This window comes from Pomacea canaliculata, linkage group LG12 (genome assembly GCF_003073045.1).
Source record: "Pomacea canaliculata isolate SZHN2017 linkage group LG12, ASM307304v1, whole genome shotgun sequence".
Classification (NCBI taxonomy): Eukaryota; Metazoa; Mollusca; class Gastropoda; order Architaenioglossa; family Ampullariidae; genus Pomacea; species Pomacea canaliculata.
The window spans coordinates 14,232,266-14,244,082 of NC_037601.1; the positions used below are offsets into that span (position 1 = coordinate 14,232,266).

At 39.9% G+C, this 11,817-nt stretch overlaps 1 protein-coding gene across 1 annotated transcript in view; it reads right to left on the bottom strand.

The window, feature by feature from the left end:
• Nucleotides 1-7,869: 7,869 nt before the first annotated feature.
• The window catches only part of LOC112577396 (kinesin-like protein KIFC3), a 31,217-nt gene continuing 27,269 nt past the window's right edge, over nucleotides 7,870-11,817 (bottom strand). The window contains 1 exon segment of the mRNA XM_025260460.1: nucleotides 7,870-10,603. Coding sequence (XP_025116245.1) covers nucleotides 10,403-10,603 — 201 coding nt within the window. The 3' untranslated portion in view covers nucleotides 7,870-10,402.

The window sequence follows — 11,817 nt, forward strand, 5'->3', positions numbered from 1 at the left end:
TGATAACGTTGTAATAATTCGCCAAAATATAACTTGTTTATCATGTCAAAAAGTTTTAAGTTTATTTTGACCATACTTGGTTGTGTCTCCCTCTGTAGCCTCGATTTGCACACACATATCAGACATATGAGATAATGTCAGACACATGAGATAACTGCTCACACGTGGCCAGCCGTTAAGTCCTACGACTCCTCTCATTAATTTTGCCACGGCTTCGTCTCTTCGTATCTTCCTTTCCATCCTGCAAAAGTGTACCGTGACATGCAAAGATCCATCGGAAAAAAAAAGAAAAAAAAAAAGAAAAAAAAGAAAGAAAAAAAGGAAAAACAAGAGAAGAAATTGCAATGTCTTCTAACTTTTGGCAAAGCAATTTCTCGATAGCTAATATTTTGTTTTCTGCCCTCTGGACATCTGCTTTTGATTCAGTTAAAAACGCATTCTCGTAACGTGAGCACAAAATGCATTTTCGTAATGAGAATCCTCAGAACACAGACTTTTGTGTATATATGGCAGTGTGGGTGTGTCTGTGCGTGTGTGTGCGTGCGTGCTTCGTGTGTATGTTTAAAAAACATTTCGAGTTTTTTGTCCTTTGCGTAGATCAATGTGAATTAAATTCAGTTTCTTACTCTGCGTGTCAACAACCTCCACAGATATTCACGCTGCATCACCGTAACTTACTCACCCTAATTACGACCTTTCCATAATTCTTGCATTCATTGGAAGGGCGTCAACAGAGGGCTCTGGAGGTTGCAGCATATTTCACGTTGGCTACATTTAATACAGACACTCCGGGGACACCGAGTGCAAAGTGGAATTCGATTAGCAAGTCGATGTTTCACGCAGCAGACATCGTAGATGAGCCGTATGAGTCAAGAAACTCAATGGCTGTCTGGTTCTGAAAGGTGAAGGTAGTACCGTTACCTTACAGTCACAGGGGAGCGAAATCTTTTAGTGCCCATGCCAAATCACTTCTAGGTGGAAGCACTTTCCGGCCAAAACAACCAAAGTGGTAATGGCCTCACTTTGTGAGGGACAGTCTTTTCGTGAGGGCGCTGTCCTTCATTCCCTCGTCGCCTCACCTTCCCCAGTCTTTGAAGGAATCAAGTGTGTTAACTGTGATCATTGTTATCATTGTAACAAACTAATAGCAGCTACAAGGTTTGCTGATTTCCTACTAATTTTGGGCTAAATTTCATGTTTGTTCTGGCTAACCTTTGAGTACAGACATTTCACACTGTAGCAACTGTCAGAGAAGTCATTCACAACACAAAACTCGGCGCTTGTCTACGATAAAAAATTTTATATTCGTCTGCGAAACATTATGTTTTTCCAAACCGCGGCCAGAAGAAAAATTCTCATTTGTACAAAACTCATTTTTAGTTCAAACTCTCCTTTTGCTGTTATTGTTTCCTTTTATTCTTTCATTTACTTTTCACAAGTTAAAAGTTGTTAACATTTTCATCTTTGATGGCCAACATCCAACCAGAAAATGATCGTGTTCGCCTTCATCATCATTGTCGGCACCTGCATCTGTAAATCGCTGCTGCGGCTGCTGTTGTCGCCGGTGTCTGTGACTGCTTCATTCCGATGTGGAGGGGTGGAGGAGGGTCGGTGGGTGGGTAGGTGGGTGGGGGGTTGATGAGGGGTGGGTGGGGTGGAGGCTTGCCTAACAATCGATGCTCACAGTCTTAGTGACAAAATGAAAGGTCCTGCACATCGATTTCTGCCGCGCTGTGGATTTTCTTGTCCGATTGTTCAGCTTGTTACAGGGTTTTCAGGCGGCCCTTGTCCGGCTTCGGTTTGTTTTAGCTGGAATCTGCCCAGAGATTTATGAAGCTTAACAAGATCTTTAGCGTACAGGGAACCACACTCTGGCATATGTGAGGGCTCCCACCACACCGTGTTCACTCTCGACAATTTTGACTTCCGCCGCACTCACCTTCTCTCACTCTCACTCACGTTCTTTCTATTCTGTTCTCTCCTCGTTTGTACACAAACAACTACTAGCGCTGGAGGACAAAGTAAACAAAATAAAGTCATTTCAAGGATACAAGAGGGTACACTGCCACAACACATTTTAAGAACAAACAAACACGAACAGAAAATATGAAGAGACTCGACACTTCCTTCGACTTTCAGACTGGGGGGGTACCCCCATCGTAAAAGGTGCGGTGGGCACTTAAGTCAGTCCATAAATCAAGATAAACGACTTCAAATTACATCTCTGAGGACAGCCTCAACAATTACTCGCTTCTGTCACCGATCTGATTTCGCGAACTACTCTCACCCTCTGTCTGTTCCCTCCTATCTTCTGTAAACAATCAAACAACCCCGGACCTGGAGGGCGTTGGGGTAAGGGTGGGGAATAATGGTAAGGGGCGGACTACTTCTAACCAGCTCTTAGATTTAAGTATTAGCTGTTGTTAGAAGCTGTGAAATCAGTTAGTGGGCAAACCTCGAATGAAAGCGGAACCAAGCAAGTAAACCTGGGAAACCTGTTATTTGAACACAAAATTAGCCTTGTCGTCCATAGTAGTTCTAATCTACCATAGCAGGTGTTAAATAAATAACTTTGCCTTAACAAGGCGAAAACTTTCTGTTCAGGTTCTCCAACCTGCAATGGACGGATTATAAAATATTAGTGCGTTTGCTGTTCGGAGAAATACACCTGCCTCTAGTTGTCTCCCTCCCTACACTTTGTGTGTTCATGCACGTGTGTTATAGAGAGAGAATCTACACCAGCTACAACAACAATCAGTAATATTTTCTCTTCTAAAATGCAAGATTTTGTTCTTCTCATTTCTGCGAAACTTATATAGATATAAACAATAATCCTGTAACTGAAAACCGATAAATCATATTTCCAGCTTTTGTTTTGTCTTCTTGCTTTTCATCCCATGACTAGTACTGTTCTGTTTACAAACATACAAATCGCGGGAGCTGTTGCCACAGAAAGCTGGGTACCCTTCTTTACCATTCCAGGTAACTAGGACCGGGTAGTGAGAAAACTCTGGCAATGAAAAAGTCGATGTTTCAGAATGGTGATCACTGTTGCGTTGTGGCGTGCAGAGGTTCCAGAGGGAGGTGTTTGGAATGGTGGGGCTGAGATGACGGGAGGAGAACGGAGCAGGCTGTTGAAAGCAACACAACATCTTGCCTCGGGTGGAGCCAGCTAAGTACGTTAGCACTTACCGAATAATCGACCGTTGAGCTTGCCAGAGCACGTTGTTGTAAAAACACAGCATGTCCAGCCATTCCTGCTTCCACATTCATCACTATTACCACTGCTACCACTAAAATAATAGCCACCATTACTCCGTCACCATCGTTAACAGCTTGGTGTTATTGCTGATGATGCCGTTATAATATGATGATCCGGAACACTCACAGATTGCATTCGAACATAATATTTAATGTAATATGTAGAACATGTAGAAATTGATAGCCAGCCTTTATACATAAGTATAAATAATTATTGTTTTAATCCCCCGCACCACGTGTAAAAGTAGTGTGACAGTGCCGAACCAGCTATAAGTATAAAATCATTAGCACGACTTGCCTCCACAGGTTTATCCCCAACAGAGGACAAACAGACTCCATATTTGCTTAGTCCAGTGAAGACAAACAGTCGGTCAAGACCTTTATGGTCAGCTGGACATGCTGGGTCATGGTCACCAAGCCAGTTGTAATGAAAAGCACGCACGAAGGCGACGGCGTCTGGCCTGGCTACTCGGTCTTTCAAATTTTGTGTCACTAATACCAGTCATTAGTTTGTGTGTCCACTTCTTTGACTTAATTAGTAAACCTATACCAAAAAAGAAATAGAGTAATAGCCAGTAATATAAAATAACTTTGCCTTCATTTCACCAGCAATATTAATTTGTCCACTTTTCAAATTAGTATTATGATTGCTATTATTATTATTTGCGGGTGTTGGGTGCCGGCGGTGGGAGGGCAACGGAAAACAGTGACACAAGTCTGGCAGGCGTGTACAATGACCCAAAGAAGCCATCATGGTTAGTCGGCGGGGCTCGTTTGTAGGTTAATTTCTGACACTGATTACTGTTAATGAGCTTGACGGTGCCAGCTGGCCCTGTCAGCTGTCTGCTGGGTCTGTGCCACCCTGTTTACCACGATGCTATCTCTGGTCTAGCGTCACCCTTACCACGATGTTATCTCAGGTCTAGTGTCACTCTTACGTTTGTCATTCATATTTCTCGAGCTCCAGCTCGCCTGATGGCATGTGAGGTTGGGGAATGGGGTGGGGTTGGGCGAGTAATGTTTCCAACATTGCTGTGACACCCTGAAGCAAAGTCTTCACTCGCAACAACTCTCCGCTGCATGTCCTTGCATCTGTCTACCCGTCAGGAGTAAACATTAGTGTGAGGGAGCGTGTGCTTGAAAGAGTGTGTGTGTGCGATAGTACAATATCACCTAACATCACATTCGTTTTGGTTTTATTTTTACTCTAATCTATTTCCTTTTTTTTAAACCTGCGAATTCTCTTCCACAACCAAGATGACATCCTGTCCATGAACACTTCTTTTAGGGTATCTGTGGATTTGTCACATAGTCAATACTACAATGTACGATGTTAGTACTAGTGTGAAGGGAATAAGATGATCTAAAGGTTGATGTTAGTACCACTGAGAGGTTTCCGACACGTTGTCAGGAAGTTGGGAGAGAGGGGTGAGTTGGAGGTGCCTTTACCTCTAGCCTCACCCCAGTCAGGCTAAATAAATAAACCCTCCTGTTTGCAGCGACGGGAGTCGAACCGAGACAAACGCGAAAGAACTGAACTACGACAACCCCTATTTTTAAAATAAAAAATAATAACCACAAATCACATGACCATCCTTGTTTCCTTCAAGCTTTAGCTGCAGAATCGGAATATTCACTGTTTGACAATGGATCTGTAATCATTCCAGTACAGGGCAGCGTTTCTGTACCGTGTATAACAAAGATGTTTCTAGAGGTAAACTGGATCGATAAGGATTTTATCTGAAACAGGTCAATAAGGTCATGGAAAGATAATAGATGTGGTCCCCGAGAGCGGGATGCGACTTGCTTACACTTATTAACTTGTTTGTCACTATCGTTCCTACTAAGTGTTGCTGACGTGTCCGACCTCAGGCCAACTACACACAGTGGACGGTGAGAACGTTCCAGAAAATCATCAGCTTTTCCTCAGTTTCTCGTCTGCTGTGCAGTCAGCTTAATTGTGCCATCATTCATAATAACTTTCCAATAGCTCTCTCTGTTTCTCTGAGTCTTTAAGTCTCTCTCTCTCATTTTGTCCCTGATTCTTTCGCTCATCCTGTCTGTGTGTGTTCCTCTCTCTAGTTTTCTGTCATTCTGTCTCTCCCTCTCTCTTCGCGTTCACTATGGCTCTGTCTCTCTCTCTAACCTACCACTACTCCTCCTTTCCCACTCTCTCTACCTGCATACCCGACCGGACTAAGGGCCAGCCGTGACAAAGTATCCGTGTCGGCGGTCTGCTGTGATCAATGCCGTATCCTATGCCACAGTTTCCGGATGAGCACGCTTCGCTTACGCTTGAGTGATCCCAGCTCCATCATGCGTGAACGATGAATTAAACTCTAAATGATAAAAGGACAGAACCGAAAGCTCTTTACTGATAGTTTTGTTTTAGAAGGGAATGCCACGCTTCAAAGAGGGAAAGAGAAGAGATTGTGCTTTGAACTTGATGAGGCTATGTGAAAAGGATGAGGAACCGTTTGGTCTCTGAGTTTAGTACAATTTTTTTTTTTCGTAATCGTGACAAAAAGGTCAGTGTGGAAGTTTTCTGAAAGTCTAGATAAAAGATTTCGCCTTGAAAAAAAAAAAAAAAAGAAAAAATTTAATTATTTGGTCTTATTCGTGAAAAAGGTTCATCGCAATATATGATTCACACAATTTTAGTGACTAAATCCACGCTGCTTCGAGGTGTTACACTAGGAGACATCCTCAGCCTTATACATGTAATATCAAATCAGTGACTGGCTGCCCAAGCTCTCACAAGCTCCGTATTTTCATGGATTTGAATTCTCCCGGTAAATGATGCTGTTTGAAGCCCAAAATGGTAGGGGCTCATTACCTCAGATTTTTGGGAATTAGTCTCTAGGAGAGATTAAAGCTCATCTGGTTGACAAACAAATGCGTGCACCAAGTACTTTAATTGATGGCTTTGAACTGCTCGAGAGCTTGAGGTGTGATCCATCTCTACAACTCATTGGGGCTCAATAATCCCATTGTAGCTTAAGTTTTCTTCTCCTAGGAGACAAAATATTACTCGAAATACCTACAGGATGGCTGAATAGCAGAATCCATCGGAACTGAAGACTATTTGTGGATCATTTATTGTTTCTGGTGTGTCGTTACCAGAGGTCGTGCGGTCAGTTAGGTGTGGGTCGGAAAGGGATAGAACCAACCAGCAGAATTTCTGAGTGTTCATGCGGTTATCAGCCCTTCCACAGGTTAATTGCAGGCGAGAGGAGGCTGACCGTAGTTGTACTGCTGTCGCCATTGTACTTGTTACACGTGTTCAATGCGGTGTCTGTACAGGCATTGCTAAGGTGTCCACATCGAGGACTAAGACAGCTGAGCTCGCCCCCACCCAAACATCTCGCACCGGGTGGGGATAGGGAGGAAAAGAAGGCTAAAAGCCACAAAGCTCACGATTAGAGCGGGGCTCGCCACAGAATCAATCTCTTCCTGCAAACAGAATCGCGCTACACGCTGCTCCTTTGATGAGGGGCGTGTAGGATCAAAGGCCTGAGTCACGCTGCGGTATGTCTGGCATTTAGGACACGGGGGCAGGGTGGGGATGCAGAGAGGAACTGAGGAAGGCGCACTGAGGGTCGTTGACCACGTGCTGCTGCCCTCTGGCCTGCGGCTCTCGCGCTCACAAACATGAGTTGGTTTACCCGCGCGACGAGGGGCACTTTGTTCCGATTACGGTGATGTCTGAGACAGCTGTATCGCGCTTCCATCTACCATTTACATTGTCCACCGTTACATGTTGACACAACAACTGGCAGGTGAAGTGTAAGGGTGTTCAACGGCTTGGAGCACCCAATAAACACTAGAAAAAAGATAAAAACATCTGCAGACTACAAAGTCCGGATGACTTTATCAGCGGTGCAGTAACCGACGGACGGGTCAGAGTATCATGGATGTAGATATGTGCTAACGATAAAAAGAGCGAGTTAATTTTTCATAACGATCAGACACTAAATTTAAACGCTTGAATTGACGGTGTAGGGGATGCAACTCCTGTCTAGTGACGTCAAACGGTTATCCTCCAACAGCAACAACTCGAAAGTGAACGTATTTACCTCTAACTGGTGAAGTCGTTCAGTCAAATAAAACGTTCGGTTGAATCTCATCACTTCACCTCATCCTATGACTATTTAAATACTCACTGAGGGAAGTCTTCACTGCCTCCCGTCATCAAATGACAAGTGATTTCACAATCAAGCTAAGGTTGCCAGGTATAGGAAATACAGCTCTTAAATATCTGCAGCCATGGATGTGTAATACAAGTTCGTGCTGCAACCAAATTAAGCTGACAAAAGTCTGCATAAACGGTTCGGCACGAATGCTGTCAGAAATGGGATTCACAACAATTTCAACTCCTTTTCATAGCCATTGGTGTCTATATATGTGCGTGTGTTAGTGGGAGCTGAGAGCACTTTTATTTACACTGAAAACACTTATGCAGTTAGAACAGTCATTTGAGCAAGCTGTCGTGATACAATTTAAATCTATAGGCAGAATTTGATAAATAAAATGTAGAGTTAAAAAAAAATCAATGTAAATGAGCAATGAAATAATGCAGAGCTTTTATTCAAAAGAAAATAAAAACAAACAACTCTGTAAATTTTATTTGTATTGTTTTATCCATAGACTTGTCAGCAACAGTAATAAATGTCTTGTAGGGCTAGGTTTTATGAAGGTTGTGAAGTTTCATAATCTTCTTCTGGTGTTCCTTGAGCTTCATACATGTTACTCATGCATTCATAAGAACCATATTGGTTCACATCAATGAAAGTAACTCCTTAAAAATATTTCTTTAAATATATAGATATTTTGTCATATGCTATTTGAAAAGAAAGCAGATTACAATAATCTATATCTTGGAGGATATATATTTTGTGCAGCACCGTATCTTTCGTCATCAAGAATCTTTGGAGCCTGGCATTCCCCCCCACCCCCTCAAAATGCTTATATACGTTTCTGTAGATAATAAAACATTCATTACTTGGTCTACTGAAGTCATGTATAATGGTACACACATGAAAACGACATGGCTGAGAGAGCCTTAAATGTGCTATGCAAGAGACACCTCATACTATGTAACTGTTCTGTGTACTAGTAGTTGTGACTATAGGATATAAGCACTAAAATGATATAATGTCAAATTATCAAATTATCAAGGATTAAAAAGAGAACCGTGTGCGAGAGAGACAAGACACTTTTTTTAGCCACCTCATCTGAGTCGGCATATCTTAACCATCTGCTTTTGACAAGTCAAGAAATCTATTTCTTTATATATGTATATAGTTACATCATTTAATAAGCAGTATATATATTAAATAAAGCTGTACAACAACTTGTTTGCTACACTTCTATGCTGCAAACACAATTATCACACCATCTCACTTGATGAGACAAGGATCAGATACTTCATTGCTTAGACATTTGTTCTCATCTTACACCTTTCTAGATATATCAGCAATCCACATCTTGGCAACTTGCTTTAGCATAAATCCCAATGCTGCTACATGATCAATTGTACCACTATAAAATAATGTCGAGAAAATGGAACTTTCCTAAGTCAGATATCCAAAGTCAGCGAACACAGATTAAAATAAATTTTAAGTTCACATAGTGAAAGATATCTCTAAAAATAATAAGCTTGATACAATGCTGATATTTTTACTTTAGCTTAAAATCGAATCTCTTCAAAATCTAAATGTTTATGCCGTATACATTTTAATTTTTGTTTTGACAATATAAGAATTGAGTCACTGTTCAGTGATAAAGACATCTATCATTAAACAAATTATTCACATACATATTTATAATAGCATGTGTAGTACAATGGTTTATTAGAAACTTGACAGAATATTTGCATATTTGATAGGACGGAAATCAGTTTCTAAAAATCAACTTTTTTTTTTTTTTGCATCTGGAACAACACTCTTCAACTGGAACAACACTCTTCAACATACTGTAGCGAGTTTATGAAGACCAGGCCATAATTTTTATGGCAGTGACAGGAAAACATTAAACCACTATGAATATACTTGTAGCTCCTGCTTCACTGTAATTCTGGGATCTCAGAATTAGGAACTTATGCAAATCAACTTACATGTCACAGGGAGCAAATTGACCATTTAATTCTTCCTAAAGCAGTTCTGTTATTACTGAACAACACATAATAGATATGTATACACACTTCTCAGGCACTAGAAGGTAGGCCGTGATGTGCACTAATAGCTACGTTACATAGTAGCAACAGAGAGGTAGTTATGTGAATACAAAAAAGCCTTGCATAACAAATAGTATATAATATATAGAATTGATATGTATCCCACAAGAAAGTGCAAATTTTGTAGATGCTGTGTCACCACAATATGTGCTTTTCATTCCATCCATTAAATAATAAGTACACTGATTTACAAGTGCTTTTGGACTATGGTGCACGTTGCCCTGGCCTGCTTCATCCTGCTAAGTAGCAGACCAACAATAACATGCTGTGCACATCAAAACACATTTCACATCAATGCCTCTTACAAAGCCAGCTTTTGGTCATTTATGTTCATCAGCAAGTGATACAAAAAAGTGCTGAATTATCCTGTTATCATGATTTTTTTAAATTACTATATTGCATTTCAGCAACTGTTATCACAGGACTAAAAGCACCCATGCCTGCTTTGGACAAAATGTGATTATTATTCTTTCTGTCACTCTCATATGCAGATTTACCAATGCTAAGAAATAGTGTATCAATGTATGAATTAAAGACTTTAAGCTATTTTTTTACTCTCTTATTCATCCATTCTCTCTCTCTCACAAATATGCATGCACACAGGCAGATCAACATGTATTAGTCTTTATGTCAAACCAATTATAACAACATACAAATTAATAAAACAAATATAAATGAAAAAAAATTATTTAAAAAACTCATCCATTCCAAAAAAGATAATCTGGCTTCTTTCAGCAAAAAAAATTGTGGAGAAAGAATCTCAACTTGTGATTCTTTCACAGTAAGATAACCAGATTTCTCTTAAGCGTGTAGTTTTCATAAGCAAATAAGAAGACAACTTAGTCTTAGCAAGAAATTTCTCTCTGATCGTCCAGCAATGGAATGCTTTGATAAATGCATGACTGATCACTTTCGTGGTTGCTGGCGGGTGAGACGTGGAGTAGAGTGAAAATCAGCAGGGGATGGTTTGTTTGGAGTACTGCGATTCATGGGCGACTGCTTTGGTGATAAGAGTACCATTTTCTTGGCTGGTGGAGTGGGAGGTTGTGAAATTACCATCCTCTTTGGTGGTGGAGTAGAGGGTTGTGGAGTTGACGGAGACTTACCCTGGCACAAAAAAAGAAAAAAAATTGAGAAAAACCCCACAGGAGAATTTACTTAATTCTTGGAGTTGTTTTTTTTTTTGTTTTTTTTTTGTTTTTTGGAACAAGAGTGTGAATTCATAATGAGGCAGTTTAAGAACTACCATCTTGCTTAAATCTCATGCTTATTAACTGGCGATTGCCAGATAGCTTTTTATGCAAAATCATGTTTTCTTTTTAATACCGGGCACATATGTTAGTGTTAGTGATAATTGTCAAACATGTACATGCAGTTGGTAAACATGACAAAAACATTTGCTTCTGTGAAGCAGACACAACCACAATATGCAGAAAGATAAACACAGAAGATGATGTTGTTTTAACTAGAAGCTTACATTAAAGGTTTCCACACATGCAGTTTGACAATCATTTAAACCCTACTAGTATTTTTACTGATGCTTATTTATATATTTCTTTTGTTTAAAGTCTGTAACACTTCATGTCATCATGCAATTATTTTAAATTGAAAATTGGACATTTTCTTTCTGCTGGGAATGCTACTTGTTTTCTGATAAAAAAATTCCTTATAATTTTTTAATATTTAGTAGACTAATGTGTGCTTTGTTTTATCAATGTGCTGCTACTCTATACTATATAATCAATTTTGAACTTTTAAGTGGGAGCTGTTTATAAACAAAAATTCTTTAAATTTATTTTGTGTGTCTTAGAATGTGCACAAGCCACCTGTCAACTGTTTTGTAAATCATCTTAACAATAAAGAGCCCATAGCGTCTTTAATGTTCTCTATGTTAAGTCTAGAAGGAATAATGGTCAAGAATGAGTTAAGAATCACTTTTCATGAAAAGCTGCATGCATGTTCAACATGTGCAATTCCTGCAGCTAATAATGTTAATCCTTTAGTGCAATTCCTAAGTTCAAAAGCATTGTGAATTCTTTGGTAACTTGTGAAACAAGTATTATAAAGAGTCTGATGAAAAATTTTTTTTTCTCCCTAACTTCATTCGCAACAGTGGGTTATTTATTATTTTCTTGATATTCTGCTGTGTCTCCTTGAAAAACTTGTCCTTAGAAAAATTCAACACATAACTGTAGACTCCAGTTCACCATGACTCCACATCCTTTGGATGCTGTTTTTTGTCTCATTCTTGTCTTGAGACTTCAATTTATTTCTTTTTTAATCTGTAATTTATAATAATGAGCATTCTTGTGAATATTGTG